The sequence below is a fragment of the Nematolebias whitei genome, chromosome 9 (assembly GCF_014905685.2).
Source record: "Nematolebias whitei isolate Nwh7 chromosome 9, NemWhi1, whole genome shotgun sequence".
NCBI lineage: Eukaryota > Metazoa > Chordata > Actinopteri > Cyprinodontiformes > Rivulidae > Nematolebias > Nematolebias whitei.
The window spans coordinates 36369408-36389136 of record NC_056506.1 but is presented as its reverse complement, the minus strand read 5'-3'; the positions used below and the strand labels follow the sequence as shown (position 1 = coordinate 36389136).

General features: G+C 39.4%; 2 protein-coding genes across 2 annotated transcripts; one reads left to right on the top strand and one right to left on the bottom strand.

The window, feature by feature from the left end:
- Position 1: 1 nt before the first annotated feature.
- LOC119414638 (calcium-binding mitochondrial carrier protein Aralar1) lies at positions 2–9790 on the bottom strand. Its single transcript, XM_037681740.1, has 18 exons — positions 9744–9790; positions 9114–9167; positions 8124–8269; positions 7581–7696; positions 5892–6031; positions 5638–5784; positions 5216–5354; positions 5017–5110; positions 3930–4014; positions 3643–3724; positions 3409–3567; positions 3025–3077; positions 2693–2773; positions 2141–2281; positions 1830–1968; positions 1542–1700; positions 1357–1447; positions 2–892 (listed from the first exon to the last, which is right to left on the bottom strand). The coding sequence occupies exons 1-18, from the start codon at positions 9753–9755 to the stop codon at positions 679–681; spliced, it is 2052 nt and encodes a 683-aa protein (XP_037537668.1). The 5' UTR covers positions 9756–9790; the 3' UTR covers positions 2–678.
- Positions 9791–12478: 2688 nt separating this feature from the next.
- metap1d (methionyl aminopeptidase type 1D (mitochondrial)) lies at positions 12479–19072 on the top strand. Its single transcript, XM_037681739.1, has 10 exons — positions 12479–12545; positions 14295–14455; positions 16238–16387; positions 16467–16615; positions 17038–17080; positions 17164–17327; positions 17418–17515; positions 18167–18214; positions 18296–18374; positions 18579–19072. Exons 1-10 carry the CDS (start codon positions 12503–12505, stop codon positions 18637–18639), a joined length of 996 nt encoding a protein of 331 aa, XP_037537667.1. The 5' UTR covers positions 12479–12502; the 3' UTR covers positions 18640–19072.
- The last annotated feature ends 657 nt before the right edge of the window (positions 19073–19729 follow it).

Here is a 19729-nt window from a genome sequence, read left to right as displayed (position 1 = left end):
CGACTCGTGTTTTACCGAGAAAACACTTGAATTTAAAGTACTGTACATCAGTAAGAGTGATTCTCAGAGACCAGGACCTACGGCCCCATGTTGCCATAACATTAGCATTAGTGTGCAACGATGCAGGCTGAATGTTTCAGGGCTTTGTCTTGTAACATTTTTTCAGTACAGTTTTACAATATGTACAGTATGTAGCCTCCTGGTAGGAGCTGCCGTGAGGGGGGAGGGGGGGCCTCACACACTGTGCAAACCATCAATCAAATATTTTCTATTCCCACTGCCCAATAAGATAAGTCCTACTCATACTGAGGATTGGACAAAAAACAAATCAATCTATTCATGAGACAACAAGGAGTGCCCAAGGGTTCAGTTTTACATAAATGCTCAGAGAAAAAAAAACACAAAAATGGAGTTCCCAGGAGCACACAGCCACTGAAGATACAACACAGTCAGCGCTCCGTTCCTGGTGCTGTGTGCTTCGTGGCAGACGCCCCTCTACGCCAACAGCTGGCCGGTGACCTCTGGAGCACAACTTCACTCTGGACAGAGGAACGGGCTGGTGGTGTTCGCTCCTGCGTCAACAGTCCGTAACGTGAAGTCAGGTATCAACTCTGTGCTTGTGTTTATCTCTGTGTCTGGCCCCTGGGGGGTGGAGAAATGATGTGCAGACATTAATTTTTATGGCGCCGGAGCTCGGCTGGCAGCGGTCGACTCCTGGTGATGAATGGAGACCACGCCGGAGGACTTGAACTTGGGAAGGTGGAGGCCAAATTTATTCTCCACCCCAGCAAATGTCGCCGCAGCCAGGCGGTAGCCTCCGACGTGGTCGGCGTTGATGGGAGGAAGCTCTGAAATGCGAGACTTGGGCGTTGGTTCAGATCCTGCTGGACGGCTGTAGAAAGCAGAGGACCAGAGTCACTATTTACTCTGCAGAACATGTTCTACAATAAGCTCTGCAGCTGAACTCAAGATGTTAATAATAGCTTTTTGTGCAGGGAAGTTTCTATAAAGTCGAAGGCAGCCAACATGAGTTATATGAGAAACAAAACACTACTGATGTGTTAATCCTACTACAGGCTCATGTTCATAACTCAAGTTCTATAATTAGACAAACGCTGGCATGAAGTACTTTCACCTGTAATTTTGACAAAATCTCAACTCTCAATTCAAGCTAGACATTGTTTTTAGTGCAAACTCAATTTGTAAAAACTTTTCACAAAATACCACAGTGGTTATAATATTTTCCTTGTTTTGAAGGAGTGTATTTGTAGTTCTATACCGGCTGTTTATCCTGTATAAAACCAGTCGGTACCTCCTCCACTTCACCCACTGCTCGTGTTGTACAACAGAACTTACTGTCCTCCAAAATCAACGTAGAACCATCGCTGCAGGAGTTCATAGGTCACGAGAGTCACGCCAAACTGAGGGGAGGACCGGCACATACGAGCTGAAGAAAACAAACAGTTTGTCATAGTTTTAATCTTAATCAAACCAAATTAAAACACTGGAATGAATGTATTTGTTCACAAGAACAAACGCACCTCCAGCTCCTTTCCACAAAGCACTAAAGCCTTCCTCTTTCAGAATTTTTCTGAAGCAGTCGACAACTCCCGAGTAAGTCGTTTGTCCTGCTCTTGCCGCGACTTGCAGACGTGTCTTGATGACATCAGCAGGTGTTACAAGGGAGGCTGCTGGGATACCTGGGAAACAGTAAAGTTAACATTTAACCAGATAAATGTAAAACAATATTGTATTTCTTGTTATATGATTACCTAACGACATGAAAACCAACTGTTTCTGATGTAGTGGGTCATTTTTTTTAAGGTTACCTGCAATCGCTCCAGCTGTAAGAAGCTGCAGGGGGCCTAGTCTGCCTTGATCATCGGCTAGTTGAGTTTTAATATGAGCATACACGGGGAAATAGATGGCTGAAAATGGAATGTCCCTTAGGAAGCAAGCTTTAGCACCCTGGACAAAAACAGTAACCCAAAAAAATGAACAAAACAGTGAGAGGGCAGAGCGAGCACCAGTTATTCAGAGGTCGTTCTCACACACAGCTGTTTGCACGGCTGCTTTTACTAGAACGAGCTGCTTGTGCAGCCTGGGCGGACTCTTAACGGTGCATTTCAAAGAACGTTACCTTGTACAGTCCAAAGAAGCCGAGGTCACGGACGACGCTGAGCGCACTGACCCGAGGCCCCGTGGTGATCTCACCTGCTACCTGCAGGCGAATCTTCACAATCTCCAACGGGTTGGTGAAGATAACCTGGGAGCCTCCAGCCTGAATTAACACAAGGATGAGGGTTTACTATAACACTTACCGAGTTCAAAACAACTGCTCTAGCAAATCACACATCCGAGGCAAAGGACTTTTTCTTTTTTTAGCATAGCAAAGAATTACTGTTCTCTGTCATTTCCTAGCTGGGTAACAATGTGCAGGGTCTACGTGTGCAACATTAGACAGAAATAATAAATTAATTAACTCAGTATTTTGTTTCAGGAGCACCTTGTGATTTTATTCACTAATGTAATGTAATGCAACATATGCAAACAATCCAGACTTGTATTCACGTCACGTCACATTAAAGAACAGCCCGTGTGTGACTGATTAACTTTTCATTTCCTCCTCTTGACTTTTTCTCGTGCATTCACCAACAGACAGTAAGAAATTAGCGTGGGACCTCGTACTTACACAGCCGCCGGCCAGAATCTCAGCAAACAGAGGAATTGAGTCATCTTTTTCAGTGAACTTATCTCTTACGAAGTCATTCACCTGTGAAAGACAAACAAGCAGACATATAGTCACTGAACAGTCAGTGGACAGTGCTGCACCATGACCCAGTAACGTTACAGTTACATTGTTTATGCTCTGCTGGAAATACAGTAAGCTCTAATTATCTAGTCATATGGCTTTTATGACTCCTCCTTGGACCCTGCCTTGTGATAAAATAAAATGCGCACTTTTTTTTTTTGCAAACTGAATATGGAGTGGAGAATAACGTGTAAATGAGCAGAGGGACGTACTGTGAGTTTAATAGCCTTCTCAGGTGCCACACCAATGAGCTGAGGAACCAGACCTGCATCAAACCAGAGATTAGGACAACAGAAATAATATAAATAAACATTTCATTAAAAATAGGGAACAAACTGGAGCCTGAGAGGTGAAATTAAAGAGTAATCCATTATTAGGAAAAGCATGAGAACACTAGAAGACGAACAGAACTGGTTTATTATAATAAGCATGATGCAACCTGCCCCAAGTGTTGAATAGAATTAGTCGATTATTAGGCAAAAGATGATAGAAAAACCTTTATTAAAAAAAATCCAGTGGTGTTAATTTAGATTAGGCTCTTAATTGTATGCACACAAATAACTGATGTAAACAGACAGAAGGGTGACACTGCCTACCTCGGTAGAAGCCAAAGAAGCCCTCATAGCGAAGCACCTTCTTTGCACAATCAAAGCTGTTCTTGTACATGAGCTCTCCAACAAATGATCCTGTGGACCTTTGATTCTGCATACGAGTCTTCACCAAGTCGATGGGATACACTGCGGTCGCACCAGTGGCTGCACAACAAAATCGGAGTAAACACAATGCGTCCACAGTAAATACTGTATCTGGTGGGTTACAGAATAATTCACCTCCAGCAATGGAACCCAGAGTGAATCTGTAGGCCGACTCCGCAACCTGGAGCCAAATGGGCCTGGAAGTTTCACCGTGGGACTGAAGGAAAAACACAAATATGATTTGATTTTACAGATAATGTTGATGATACAATTACTGTAAACAACATGAGACGTGCAACAAGAAGCAGTTCTCGTCCCAGTTTAAAGTTCATAAGAATCTTTGACAATCACACCTCTGCTCACCCAGTAATGTGTCAGCAAAAATAATCATTTATTCATCATGTTGGTTGTATATATCCCACCTGCTTTTGGGTTTCAACAAGGTTGTAGGGCAGGCTTCCCTCCTCCAACGGAGCTATCCTTTCAATGTCCGCAAGGTTGAGACGTCTGCAAATCACACAACAAAAGTTATTATTAGGCCTGTCACAATAACAAATTTTGCCGGGCAATTAATTGGCTCAGAAATGATTGCGATTAACGTAATGTTGGTTAATTTGTTTTGCGTGTAGTCCCTTTTATCGACCACCAGATGGCAGTATAAGACTGAAACAAAGGATGGATAGTGAGGGAGCGCGCAGCATGTCTCAAGAAAAATGGGAGGGAGGCCCCTTGATGTGACATGGGCTGTCTCTCCTTCCTTTTTTCAGTTCTCAAAATGGCAGTCGCTCGGTGTGGTTTGAGCTCTTTAGCATAACATTTTTCACACAAAGCTTTTAATTTAAAAAAAAAAAAATTAGTAAACAAGTTCTCAGCTTCTCTTTGCAGAGAAAAACAACTTTTTACACAAAGGCACGGGTTTCAACTGTGAATTTTGAAGCTTCGACAATACGGATGTTTTTTGAAGAGTTCACAGTGTCTTGCCCAGGGACACTTCCAACATGTGACTGCTGATGGAATTGAACCCCCAACTCTCCAGTTGGAGGACGACTGCTCTAACCACTCAGCCACAGCTGCCACAGAGTAAACTCTACATTTTAAAGATTAGTTTAATGAGATCAGTTAATGGTGGAATTATAGTGGTGCAGTTGGTAGAGCTGCCGCCTCTCAGTGAGAAGGTTGCTGGATCGAAGCCCTCAAATTCTCTCCATGTATGTGTGGGTTTCCTCCCACAGACCAAAAACATACATTGGGCTGGTAACTCTAAATTGTCTCTAGGTGTGAGTGTGAGAGTGAATGGTTGTTTGTCTTGTTTGTCTTTGTGTGTCCCTGTGATGGACTGGAGACCTGTCCAGGGTGTCCCCCGCCTCTCACACAGTGATTGCTGGATATGGGCACCAGTGAACCCCGTGACCCAGAAAGGAAGAAGTGGGTAAAGATAACGGATGGACGGAACTGAGTTACCGTAATCAGATTATCAGACTCTGAATGAGATGCAGAGTGAGTTTTTACCCAGAGGGGGAGTGCAGGCCTGATAACTGGTACAAGATGTCTATTTCCATCGGAGTGATCTGACCAAACTTGTTGGCCGCATGAACAAACTCCTCTGCAGAGAGGGACCCAGAGGTGAGAGTGAAACACTGTTCAGAGCACACAAACATAAAACTACAGGACTAAGAACAAGAACGCTTAAACAACACAATGCGTGCACCTTTGGTCACGAGCGTGTCCTTCCGTGTGCCAGCCAGCGTGCTGTAAATCTTGCGGATCAGCTCCATGTTGTTCAGGAGCGAGTTGAAGGCGTTGAAGTAGGAGAAGCTGACCATGTGAGCAGTGCTGCCCCCTGCAGCCTGAGAGAAAGAAAAGGCATACAAGGTCTTCATCACAAGGACATGGTGACATTAACTGATATAGAACTCCTTATTTTTATAGCATGTCCAATAAAATTATTATTTTTTATTTATAATATATTATTACAAAAAATGTGACAAAAATAAAAAAGTATTCATTCCAGTTTTACAAGTGAAGGCATCATAAATGTTATTTTATCATTATCACCACCACCACCATGATGTTTCTGTTTTGTACAGTTGATCTGAACAGTGAGGACTGAGCTCATGAACAAACACTCACCGAGACAAGATTCTCCTCCACAAACGGTGTGAGCATGTGGTGTCTGATTGTGGCCATGATGTCACTAAAGTCCAGCGCAGAGATGACACCATTCTTCTCTTTATCTTTCTGGGCAAAGGCTTGGCGTGCATGCTCCAGCTGCAGCTCCTAAAACACACAACACCTCAAGGTCAACTGTGCAACACAAAATGTCACACTTTGAGACAAATGGAAACAAAATGATTAACAGAAGATGAAAAGTGTTTTCATCTTACCTGCAGGAACTGAGTGAACTCAAGGTAGCTAAGCTGTTTCTTGCGGTCATTCCCAAAGTGCAGACGGATGAACTCACAGTCCCAGTTGAAGGGAATGTGGTGGTGTACCGTGGTCTGGCTGAAGATATCACGTGCATTCTCTGGAGCACAAACGGACAAGGTTTCAGTGCCATAACACATCTTTATGTGCCACACAGAAAGAAAGAAACAGCATGAGTGATTACATAAGTCTAGCTATGTGTAGTCACTAAACAAAAAAAATTCAATTCAAAAATACTTTATTAATCCCAAAGGGAAATTAAATGTTGTAGCTCATCATTCTGGTTTCATTTGAATTGTTATAGATGCTGATGGCTGTGGGAAGGAAGGACCTCTTGTAGCGGTCCGTCTTAGAGCAGATCTGAAGAAACTGGTTGCAGATGCTGCTCTGTCTACTTGGACTTGGTGGAGTTCTCGGTCTTCTTGGGCAGCAGGACCACCTGAATCTTGGGCAGAACTCCTCTCTGAGCGATGGTCACTCCTCCCAGCAGATTGTTGAGCTTCTCGTCATTGTGGACAACCAGCTGCAGGTGTCAGGGGATGATCCTCATCTCCTTGTAGTCACGAGTTGCGTTTCCCACCAGCTCCAGGATCTTGGCGGTCAGGTACTCAAGCACCTCTGCCAGGTAGACGGGGATGCGCCCACGGCACCTCCTTTTTAACTCATTTGTAATTTGGGGTTGTAGCTGAGGCATTATTTGAGCTTTTGAGATGTTAAACAGCTGCTCTCAATTGTAAAAACTACCTTGTTGTCATGGTTACGCATCATAACATGTCCAAAAGCAAAAAGAGTTCAGTAAAAAAATCCTTCAAGCTGCACAACATCTGATATCAGAGGAAATAATCATCCATAAGAAGCGATTTGCATCCAGAAAAAAGAGGAATTAAAGTTTTCAAAAGCAACATCCCCGAATGAAAGTAACAGCTACTCCAACATGCAGCTACCATTAGCGAGGCAATTCAGACCCAAAGAGTAATCTGGTTAACATTGAGACACTGGGAATTTATTTCCCCACAAAAAAAGAAATAACACTTTCTCACAACTTTTACATTTTAGAACATATAAAAATGTATTCTTTTCCACAGCAAGTTTTACTGTTCAAAAATTAAAACTTTAGATGAAGAATGCACAACACGTTCCAGTCTAAATTCAGAAGCATCTGCTTAGGGACAGCACCAAATATAGTAGTCCCTCATTTATCACGGGAGATCCGTACCCTGAAGCTCCGCAATAAGTGAAACAGCGAGGTGTTTTAAACCCTTCCCACACTCTTGCAATATTTTAAACAATGCTTCTAAACTCAACGCTCTTAAAGAGCACAGCATGTCATGATCTCAGCTGTCTGCCTCTGGCTGCACTCTTGGTCACGCCCACTTCTCCGTGCAGAGTGGAGATCAGCGGATCAGCTGCAGGAGGAAGCTTCTCCCACAGTTGTGGGCTGCACACAGGTGCTAAATAATTTGAAATAATTTATTTTAAATAAAAATTCCATGATGATCGTGTGGCTCATCCATCAATCAGCCAATTGTGTGTCATGTCCAATCTTACTTTGAAAAACCACGATAGAGTGAGTCAGCAAAAAACAAACTATGAAGTAGTGAGGGACTACTGTACTCTCAGAAATTCAAATAACGGAAACCAGATCATACCAAAAGAGACGGTGCCAGTTCCAGTCTTGTCAAACAGCTGGAATGCGACGATGAAGAGAGCATCAGGTGCGCACAAGACTGACTCAAATGCAAGAAACTCTTGGAAGGAGATCAGCCTGCAGTTGTGTAGATAGAACAAATGCACTGTGATAATTCAACTCATCATGGAGAACTTAAAAGAAAATTATATAATGAGGAAAAAATAAAATAAATCAATGACAAGCTTATGTGGTACTGCCAGACATAAACAAAACACTGGTTCCACAGGGACTATTTCACAATTTATCATCAGTTGTTTTAAACAGACATTCTTGTAAATGCTTTTGAAAAGAAACACCATACATAAAATAACTTTTAAAATGATACAATAGTATTTTAAATACAAAGACGTTGAGAGCCGACTCATAATGAGCACTATCTTATCTTCAGGTAGCGTTAATGTAGACTACTGATCTGAAGTGGCTCAATAACTGATTACCATTGATAAGCTGGGGCTGTGTGTGTGTGTATATGTGTGTGCGCAGTGATTGCGTCAGTACAAACCCGTCCTTTGTGGTGTCAGCTACAGCAGCGATGAGCTGGACAGTTTTGGGGTTGTGGTGAAGTTGTGTCTGTAGTCCCAGATAGTTCTGAACAAAGTCTCCTGGGGTCATGAACCTCTCTCCATCCTTGTCCACTATGCTGGCATGCTGAGGGGAGCCGGTTGAATGAGTTATATAAATAAGACTTAACCCAATGTTTACAGTAGCTTTGTTTTTAATCCCTCAAGGTGCAATAACCAGTGGTTGGCAGCAAAACTACAGAGTACGACAGGAATAAACTGTAGAAGTGTGCATGAAATAAAACAAGGATTAAAGGTTTGTTTCTTTTTACAATTTTGACTTTTAAATATAAAATTGACTTTATTATTAGGAGTTTGTTACAGCCAAGGATTCTTTTTTTTTACAAAACAAATTAGCCTAGTGGTTTACAAACTCATCTATCCAATAATGAATGTGATACTTAAACTTGCTCATTCGGCACGCTGCTTCTAAACAATCTGATTTAATTACACAGCCTGTTAGAAGGATAGCAGCCCAGGTTTTTGGCCTGAGCTCGTCAGTTATCTGACCCGTGTTGATCACATTCTCATCGTGGAGAAGACGATCATGGAGCAAGGTGTAGGTAAACAGACTACTGTTACTGCAGTCTCCCATTTATCGTCTGTGTGCTGCTGTTCAAATCTTAAAAATGTAACATGACAGCTGCAGCCTGGACTTTCACAATAAAAGCCTGGTGCTCAACATTGACCTAGCATTTAAGGCTTTGAGCTATACAGACTAAAAAAAAAAAACATTACATTTTCCTTACAGTTTTAAACAACTGATGACTTTTTACTATACTAGTTAATAAAGGCTAATCGTGTTTAAATTTCTGACAAACTTGTGAATGTCAAACTTTTCTAAGAGGTGTGGTCCCATTATTATTATTTTCATTATTACCTCTGATCAGCCATATCTAATGTTGATTATGGGAAGTGATGCGTGTGTTTACCTTTTGGAAAATTGCTTTCAGCTCGCTTGGGTCTCCCCGTTTGGTAGATTGCACCTAAAAACAAACATTTAAAACATATACGCTGACCCTTTTGACAATCATGGCATAATATCATTTGACAAGAGGCTACAGAGCAACAAGCGAAACAAGATTTTAAATGAAAAGACGCAGATACCAGAGAAAAGATCAACAAGCAGGAATCGAAACGACAGAAATGCTGCAGCTAACTTCACATTTACCGACCAACAAGTCACAACAGAAACCCGGTAGCAAGCTAACAAGAGACCACAAATGAGCCGAACATCGACTAAAACGAACTTCAAGATTAACAAAAACACGGCTGTCGGAAGCAATGCCTTTGACAAGTCAAAACAGGTAACTTTATCACCGCTGTGCTAGCAGTCTGATATGTTTAGTGGAGTCTAGCTAACTTCGAGGTTGTGGAGGTCTCGAGGCCAGCAGGGCGGCAGTTAGCTCAGTGATGCTACAGCGTCACAACACTCCGCATCCGAGACTCCCCTGACGGACATTTTAGCTGCAGCGACTCCTACACCAGGTTACCGGCAGAATACATGCACACACGGTAACCGAGAGGTTTGAAAATCGCTACGAGAGCGATGCCCAAGTCACCTTGACCGCCATACTTGCTTGACGTCACGCGCAGTGGGTGAGAGGAGGAGGCGACGCGGCGGACGCACCTCTGAGTCAGGTCCGCAGCACCGCGGCTCAGAGGGACGCTGAGCTGCGCACCTTTTTCAATCAGCAAGCGAAAAGGACGAGCTAGCAAAAGTCATGACTGACGGGGGAGTGTGTTCAGGAATATGTGCTTCTAAAATATGGCGGTAGTTGTGTACAAACTGAAGCAAATGCCATGCATCACTGCCCGAATGTAAAGAGGCTGCGGATTAATACAAACCTACCACTCAGTTTCTACTTTGTGCTAATTTAATTATTCATCAATCTAAAATATTCAGCTCATACAGGAGATGGGTGCTGTGACGTTTTGGGTTTTGTAACTTTAATATTAAAAAAAAGAAATCTACCATTATTATAAACATTTTCTCACAGGAATACATGGTGTATTCAGTTCCTTCAAAATATTGTTCTCTTTGAAATCTGATTCAGCATATTTGCTCAACTTTTCTACTCTTATACTTTTCTTATACTCATCTCATGCTGCTGATCATCTCATGCTGCTGATCATCTCATGCTGCTGTATTCAGTCATAACCATCTGCTCACACTGACTCATGTTCGGGCTGCTGTTGTTACGTCGTATTGTTTTACATTATTAGTGTTTGGCGTATATCTTAGATCTTTTAGCGTACCGTTTGGCGCTTGTTTAGCATATATCATAGTGTATATCTTAGATTCTATTGTTTCTTTTTAAACTTTATATTTTACTATTGTTGGGTGCAACTGGGACCCTGTGCACATAAGTTTGTTCCACCTCATGTACCACATGTGATGGAAACGACAATAAAGTTGACTTGAACTTGAACTTGTGTTTTAGCTTATCTTTTACCACTTTTGGGTAGTATTTTTCTACTGTTGTACCAATTTAGAACCAACCTCCAATTTCTGTCCATAAGACACGTTGTCCAGTTTTAAGACTGGGCTTAAGACTTTCCTTTTTGATAAATCCTATAATTAGGGTTGGCTTGTTATGCAGCCGTAGGCTTAGACTACTAGGACAAATGGATCTCATTTCTTAAAATGAATAAATTAAAATTGAATAGTTTTCATTTGATACTATTTTTATATTAACATGTGATTCTCGATCTGCCATTGTGTATCTGTTCCTCCTTCCTGTTCCTCTCAAACCCATCCAGTCAAAGCAGATGGCCGCTTGGTCCTGACCCTCTGCTAAAAGTTTCTTCCTCATGAGGGAGTTTTTTCCTTTCCACTGTCGCCTTCATGCTTGCTCAAGATGAGAGTCTGTGATGAAGTTAAACTCAAAGCAGTCTGCTTTTCAAATAAATGATGTTATTAACTTACTTTTTATTTATGGGAATGTTTCAGTTCATTGTCCTGAGATGACTTCTGTTCTGACTTGGCGAAATATAAATAAACTGAATTGAATTGAACTGTTGTGCTACTTTTAGCGAGCCGTTTGCTACTTTTTGCTTTTACTTTTAGCTAGTCTTTTGCTACCTTTACCTGGGTTTTTTTCTCCCCTGTTTGGCTAGTCTTTTAATACGTTTAGCTGTTTACATTTAGTCAATTTTAAATTTTAGGTAACAATTGCTTTAATTTGCTTTTGACTAACATTTGAGCTATTTTTGTTTTCTAGCTGGCCTTTTGATACTTTTAGATTTTAATTAATGTTTTTCTACTGTTTGTTTTGTTTTGTTTAGATTTTAGCTTCAACTCAGTTTGAACTTCTTCAGCAAATTCAGCCCTCAGCACATCATATATTCACAGAAATGCAGTTTCTCTAGTACTACATATAAATCAACTTTTTAACAATTAGTTTGAAACCTAACTCTGTGACAATGTTTTAAACTAAATTGTACGATGCTGTATTGCTTTTATTAATTTATCATCAGTTTTACTTCCAGGCCTTTTACTGTTATGATTCTGCTCCTTCTTGTTATTAGAGGGAAACAGATCCCACTTATTCCTAATGAGTTATTGCTACTGACCTGATGTACTTCCTCCATGATGTGTCTCAGGTGGAAAAGACCTGTGTTCGTTAAAATTTAAATGGAAATTCCTCCTCCTGGTTTAAAATGAAGCAGCTGTAGTTTAAGCGATCACTCCCTCTGAAAGAAAACTGCTGTCTGGATTCAAGACAGGATCATGATACTCCCACCCCCTAGCAAAGTGTTTATAACTTGTAACTCAATTTGAATAAAGACCCTTTGCTAAATGAATCATTTATATTTTTTTAATCCTTTGTTGGTTCAGTGAATGAGACTGTATCTCACTGACCTTGGTTAATGAGATACACTCTGCTATCAGCAGTATTTGTTTACACTGATATGGCTTTGACCTACTACAGTATTCCAGGCCCTTTAATGTGTAACTTTGGCTAAAAATAGAAGTAATGTCTGCTAAAATGGGAATGCGCCTAAATATCCGAGGTAGGGTTTAGCATGAACACTGGCACCAAAATGTGTTCATCATCATATTACAATAAACTATATATTTATATCCCAGTTTGTAGTTGAGAATATTTTTCTTTGACTCTGGATGCTGTTAAATTTGGTATATCGGAACAGAAAGGACAGGACAATAAAACATGTCAAAACAAATCTAAAAGTCAATCTTTAAGCGTCTTTAACCGTGATTAGCTGGACTCTTGTACTGTTTGAATGTCAATCGGGTTAAAGTCTACGTCACGTGACTACATACCCCTATGTCACGTGACCAAAACAAAAATCATGAATGGCGGCTGTTCGGTGCAGTCGAGGGTTTGTAGCCAGAACAGGTACTGTATTTAAGGTGATATTTCGTTATTCAGATAATAGTCATGGGCGAAGAATGACGAGCTTTCATGTAACAAGATATCAAAACTAGATGCAACAAAAATACGCAGTAAAATACAGCAGCCCTGAAAATATATAGTGTTTGCTAGCTAGTAGCTAGTTAGCTTAACTTGCTGTGCGTGATAAGAGACTCTGAAAAAAAAGACAGATTTCAATATGAAGAGTCACAATAACTGTGTCGCCTAACTGCATTAAATTATACTAAAAACAGTATCAGTGTAAGCAAAAATAGACTAATTTTGTAAGCATTATGGCAGACGTTAAACTACAAGTGGAGCCTTTTGAAGAAAATAATATAACATTTGCTAAAACAAAAATGGTTAAATCATGTCATCTGACAAAATGAAGACATAATTTAACCATTTTTGTTGTCGTCTACCTGGATGATTGAGCTTACAAAAACGTTAGCTACAAAGCAAAGTTTCAAAAAGATCACTTCATATTATTAGAATTATAGATTTTTTTTATGGTGTGATTTTTTTTTTTTTTTTTTTTTTAGACAAAAAACATTTAAAGATAATGATGCAGTATTCTGGTATTTAAACAGGTTCAACATCGTTTTATTTGCACACAAGCAGGATAAAAATGGACTTTAGAAGATTTATAGTTATATTTAGAGTTATATTAAATCTGCATTTACAGTTCTATGTTCTTTGTACCAGTCACACACAATATTGTTTCCAGGCTCTTGTTAGACTTTATTTTAAGAAAAGTTTTTTGTAGCTCAGTTCCTTTAATAATGATAATATTTGGCCGTAAATCTAAACTTTGGGAATGTTTCCGTGTGAACAAACACAACCTTTGATTTAGTTAAGCAGATGGTCAAAGTTGGTGTTTTGACAAAATAATTTCTGTCTCTCTCTTGCACTCCTATGAAATTACAATTATTTTATACCGTATGTATTATCCGAAGCCTCTTGGGCTGTTTTTAGATTTTTTTTTATTTAGCCGAAGGGTTTTACCAGTTACACCATTTGACTTCTCTTCTAAGACTTTTTGCTCAAAAATATTTTTTGTCATAAAAAAATCTAAGACTTCAATACAAAGGAAATTTGTATGGATGTATGAAATTGTATAATCTTGGCCAAAAATTATATATATTTTTTGTCTTTTGTGTGTCTTTAATACACTGTATGTTTTGGAGCTAGATTAATTCGAAACCACATTTTTTTGACTGCAGCATAGGGGCATTACAAATACAAAAGACTCAAAAGTGCGACTCCATCAACATCAGTATTACATCTCTAATTGTTTGCAGTAGTAAGGTTGGATATTAGCCATATTCAGCAGAGGTTCCACAAAACAGGTTTTAACAACTCGAGGCAAAGAATTTTCAATATAAACGTTGAAAAATTATTTAAAACCATGATAAAATTTTTATTAGCAAAACACAGTTATCCTAAGTGGATTATCATTTGATTCTTGAACTTTGTTTCAAGAAACAAACTAATTCTTCTAGTCTAATCTATTTAACCACCTTTGATTGTCATGTCCAGGATGTCTAATAAACTACACCAACACAAAACATGATTATATTTTCTTTTGCGTGGATTATGGGTCACTATGAAAGACTTTGTAATACAGAGAAGGAAGTCAATCTTCTAAATGAAGGAGAAACACTTTGTGTTCTTAGACAAATTATTGAACCTTTTACTAATAAAATGTGTGCTGTTTTTATTTATTATTTTCAGGACTTGGCAGTTTCCAGGAGAAAGTTTATTTTCTAACAAGCTGTGGCCATTACCCGACTCTTTTATGTGAACAACATCGTTCCTTCCTCTGGAGAAAGTGGCAAAATTCTCACAATGTTGTTCGTCCAGCCACTGTTCGACCTGCCTACGCAGTACCCAAGGTACTTCACCTCAAAACATGAAAAGGAAAATTAGGAGCTGTTCATATTTGGTGCTAACATTTGTTCTGGGTAAAATAATTAGAAGTAGATAGCTCTAAGTACAGGTGTTCACACATTACTGGTGGACTGAGTGTATATTCAAAGGTGGTCCAGGACGATTGTTCCCAAACTTTTCAACTATAGACCCACAAAAAAACAGAATAGACTTGTGACCTCAGCTATTGCTGATAGAAGCATAAACATTTTTAAACCAAGTGTGTTGAAAAAGGCATAATAACACAAAAAGCTTTAACAATTATACAATTTGTATTTATTCCCAACCACTGTTTTAATCTTTCAGATGCTGCAAAATATCCAGTTTGAACAAATTTTAAATCTAATTAGATTATTGGAAATCATCTTTAGACCCCCACTTGTTTTTACAACCCACAGTGGGGTCCTGTCCCCAACTTTGGGACCAGTTGTCTAGAGCATTTTATTGTTTGGCAGTCTGAGCAGAAATGTGTTATATAGACCATTTTCTGGCCTGGAGATAATCCATTCACCTCACTGGTTTGACATGTCAAGATGCTAATTGGACAGTATGATTACTGCACAGGTGTACCTTAGGCTGACCACAATAAAAGGCCACTCAAAAATGTGCAGTTTCATCAGGCAGCACAATGCCACCGATGTCACAAGTTTTGAGGGAGTGTGCAATTGGCATGCTGACTGCAGGAATGTCAGTGTTCAGAGAATACATCCAACCGGCCTCACAACCGCAGACCACGTGTAATCTGCGTTCGTTGACCATATCATAACCCCACCGCCACCATGGGTCACTCGATTCACAGCATTGACAGCAAACTGCTCACCCACACGATGACATACATGCAGTCTGCCATCTGATCTGTACAGTGTAAACTGGGATTCATCCGTGAAGAGTACACCTCACCAATGTGCCATACGCCATTGAATGTGAGCATTTGCCTACTCAAGTTGGTTATGATGAAGAACTACAGTCAGGTGGAGACCCCGATGAGGATGACGAGCATGCAGATGAGTTTCCCTGAGACCGTTTCTGACACTCTGTAATGAAATTCTTTGGTTGTGTAAACCAATTGTTGCAGCAGCTGTCTGAGTGGCTGGTCTCAGACCATCTTGGAAGTGAAGATGCTGGATGTGGAGGTCCTGGGCTGGTGTGGTTATATGTGGTCTGCGGTTGTGAAGCCGGTTGGACGCACTGCCAAATTCTCTGAAACCCCTTTGGAGACGACTTATGGTAGAGAATTGAACATTCAATTCACAAGCAACAGCTCTGGTGGACAGCCAGTTGCACGCTCCTTCAAAATGTGCAACATCTGTCCTTGTGCTGTGAGATAAAACTGCACATTTTAGAGTGGCCTTTTATTGTGGTCAGCCTAAGGCACACCTGTGTAACTATCATGCCGTCTAATCAGCATCTTGATATTTCACACCTCTGAGGTGGATGGATTATCTCAGCAAAGAAGTGCTCACTAACACAGATTTACACAAATTTGCGAACAATATTTGAGAGAAAAATAGATCTTTTAGAGTTCAGCTTATGAAAAATGGGAGCAAAAACAAGTGTTGCATTTATATTTTTGTTCAGGGTATTTTGTTTGTTCATTCATTCACTGTTTAAATCATTTATTGTGCAGTGATTTAAATTCCATTATGACTTTAATAAAGCTATTAATCACTTCATTTTAGTCCAGTTTGTTCAACAGCATCACGTCCTGCTTTTAATATTCTGTGTTCTCATTTTTTCCCTGATTCAAGCACATTGTGCAGCCGGACTATGTCGATTCTGGACTGGTCCCAGAATGGCCGGACTACATAGAGATCAAAAACCACGAGCAGATTAAAGGCCTTGCCAGTGCGTGTCAGTTAGCCAGACATGTACTGCAGTTAGCCGGACGCAGTCTGAAAGTGAGAACAAAATCACTGCAAGTCTCCCGTCGACTTCTGTGTCATCAAAACCAACACAACCGTCTCCTCTGTCTTTCAGGTCGGTGTAACAACAGATGAAATCGATTTCATTGTGCATCAGGAGATAATCAAACACAATGCCTACCCCTCCCCTCTCCGATACGGGGGCTTCCCCAAGTCAGTCTGTACATCTGTAAATAATGTGGTGTGTCATGGCATACCTGACAGGTAAAGAAGATTTAGTCACTTCATTTAGACTTACTTAACCAAAACATGTGACAGTGTTACTGTTGAATATACTTCTTGTTTGAAAATAAATAAAATCTGATAATGAGATTTTATAAAGAAGTAAATAATTATGTGTGTCCAGAAGACCAGAATTAACTCTTTTAGATTTTTCTACCTGGATTATTGAACATGCATCAGGAAATTATGTGTACAGTACAAGTAATTCAACATATAAAATGAATTCGGTTTGAAAAGCTGTTTTAAAGGCAAATTAAAAAATGTTTGTTATCTACTCTTAGGCCTGTACAATTTAATATTATAAGCTGTTTTATTGATGTGAAGTATAAAAGTAAAAGCTTTAAGCTGTTTCGAGATGAATTATGTGCATCCTGATTTTCTTTTGACGCGGCTGTGATCTGAAGTCGGAAACTTGAAGATGGTGACATCATCAACGTTGATGTCACTGTAAGTTTACGTTTTGAACCCTGTAACCGTTACTTTAAATGTCTCAGCATCGCACATTACTCACCTCAGACTCATTTTGATAGGTGTATCTGGACGGTTACCACGGTGACACTTCAGAAACCTTCTTGATTGGGCAGGTGGATGAAGTCGGGCAGCGTTTGGTGGAGACGGCGAGGCGTTGCAGAGATGAGGCCGTCGCCGCGTGCAGACCAGGTGCACAGCTCTGCATTATTGGAAATACCATCAGGTATTTCAGCACAACAAATACACATTAAATCTTTAGATACTGCTATAAACACATGGTTTCTGTCACAACCTTTGTCTGTGCTGCTTATAGTGAAATAGCTCAAGCCGATGGGTTTCAAGTTTGTCCCTATTTCATCGGACATGGAATAGGCTCCTACTTTCACTGTCACCCTGAGATTTGGCACCACGGTAAGTTGAATCTCAAGTTAGAGGGCGTGACACATTCTTGTCATATTTTAAGACATTGATCCTCATGTAAGAACATATCCGTGTGTCTTTTAGCTGTAAAAACATATTTAATCATGTGCATGTGCTTGAGAATTTGTCGTAACATAACTCACAAGCCAAAGGTTGCACCGTAAAGTGCCTTCATTTTATTTAAACCTGATTTATTCACAAAAAGGTTCTACTAAATTGTTTTAGACACTTTCATTTAATTAGAAAATATGTTCTGAACATTTATGTTGGCAACAATAAAGACTAAAAGAAACACTCCCTACTGAAAGCTGCTCCTGGGTTTTATTGTGACAGCACCGATCATGCTTCTATTCATGCATTTAGTCGTAGAAAAGTTTTTCAGAGAAGAGCAAATGGTAACAACGAAAACTGTTGTATATATATAATATTTCGGTTGCTTTTATTAGATGTTTGTCTTTGAAAAAATGCAGATAAATTGAGTAATAATGTGATGTCAGTATTACCGCTTAACACAAAATATAGATTGTTTAAAATCTTTTACACTTTTCATAGCTCCTGGTGTTGAGCACGTGATTTGAGTTGCACAAAATCCACGACTTTTTCAATTAAAAGGTTGGATAATATTAGGAATTTTATTTCCAGCAAACGACAATGACGTCACCATGGATGAAGGGATGGCTTTCACAATAGGTGAGGTACTCTTAACAGTGTTTAAGATGTTTGATACAAGTGCATTTTGATTGATGATGTTTTTTAATCCCATGCTGTTAGAGCCCATAGTGATGGAGGGGTCTACAGAGTTTAAAATCTTAAAAGACAAATGGACCGCAGTGTCAGTCGACGATAAAAGGTACCTGTGATTGGGCAACCACACTTCTGACAAATGTAAATAAAAACAGAATGAAATGATTTGCAAATCGCAAACTTATATTTTATCGCCTATGCAAAATAGTAAATAAATCACATGTTTAAACAGACTTTTCAGAATGAAGGTTGTAGGTGTACCAGCTGAAAGGATATAAACCAGTACTGTAACGTGGATTTTGTCATGCAGGTCTGCTCAGTTTGAACACACGGTGGTGATAACGTCAGATGGCGTGAAGATTCTCACCTAACTACCAGAAGAGGACGGTTTGTGACAGAAACCACCGGCGGACTAATTAAGGATCTTAAAGCTATTATTTGTGATAATAAACACTGTTATAGTAGAAACTGGACTGCATGTTCGACACAAAGACCTTAGCTTTTTTTTTTTTTTTTTCTGCTTTTATGGAACAAACATCTGTGTTCATTGTAAGTTTGTAATAAGTTTTAAATTGTATTAATTTTCATCATGAGGACTTGTAAACCTCTTAACAGAAGTTGAACTCAATGTGTGACCGGGCGATCGACACAAACCAAACATTTAAGTGGAAATTATTTAAAGCAGAGGAAAAAACTAAAGCCTTCTGTTTTTTTTTACACATAAACTACATCTATCAAAAAGAAAAAAAAAACTAGATTTGGCACCAGGCAAAGTTGAATATTGTAATAAAATCACAAAACTGACATTTCTTCTGGTATATTTCTAATTACATTTCTAATTTGGGAGGGTTCATATTTTACAGTCAGGTTCAAAGTTGAAAGTTCAAGTCTCTTGTAAATGAGTCCTCGAGGCTCAGTGGGATTAACCTGTCTAAATAAAGGTTGAATGAAAAAAAAAAAAATTCATTACACTATAAAGTTTTAGCAACTGGATATTTATTGACATTTACTCAGATTTTTCTTTTTGCCTCAAAATTGATTTAAAGATTTCTAATAAAATATGTCTCTTTGTTTTAAGATATTAACTTTAGATCTCTCAAAACCTTTTGTCTTAAGGCAACTTTCAGTTTTACAATTTAAAATCTTTGTCCTGAAAAACTACATTGGATCTGTTGCTGGTTGCACAAATCCAGACTAGTTTTTAAAAACTTGCTGTATATTATAAATGTCATCAGAAGATGGCAGCGCATGTTTCACATTCAGTCTGGAGTCGCCCTCTGTAGCAACAGCTCTGCTCCTGCTTTGAATCTTCAAGATTATTTTTTGTAAGCAGGAAAATTTACATTTAATGTATCTGTATAAGCAAGCCTATTATCTGAGATTAGAATAATCATAGTGGCAATAATCTAAACCATTTGGCTATTTGTTTTGGCTGAGCTGAACTGTTCAGAGGGGTTTTCT

Excerpts from the sequence above, each read along its gene's own strand:
- metap1d (XM_037681739.1), top strand. The coding sequence starts at position 12,503 with ATGGCGGCTGTTCGGTGCAGTCGAGGGTTTGTAGCCAGAACAG. Across the intron at positions 14,456-16,237 it reads CTGCCTACGCAGTACCCAAG|CACATTGTGCAGCCGGACTA; the intron begins GTACTTCACCTC and ends CCCTGATTCAAG. Across the intron at positions 18,215-18,295 it reads AGGGATGGCTTTCACAATAG|AGCCCATAGTGATGGAGGGG; the intron begins GTGAGGTACTCT and ends CCATGCTGTTAG.
- LOC119414638 (XM_037681740.1), bottom strand. Across the intron at positions 4,015-5,016 it reads GGCCTGCACTCCCCCTCTGG|ACGTCTCAACCTTGCGGACA; the intron begins GTAAAAACTCAC and ends TGTGATTTGCAG. Across the intron at positions 1,969-2,140 it reads GCTTCTTTGGACTGTACAAG|GGTGCTAAAGCTTGCTTCCT; the intron begins GTAACGTTCTTT and ends GTTTTTGTCCAG.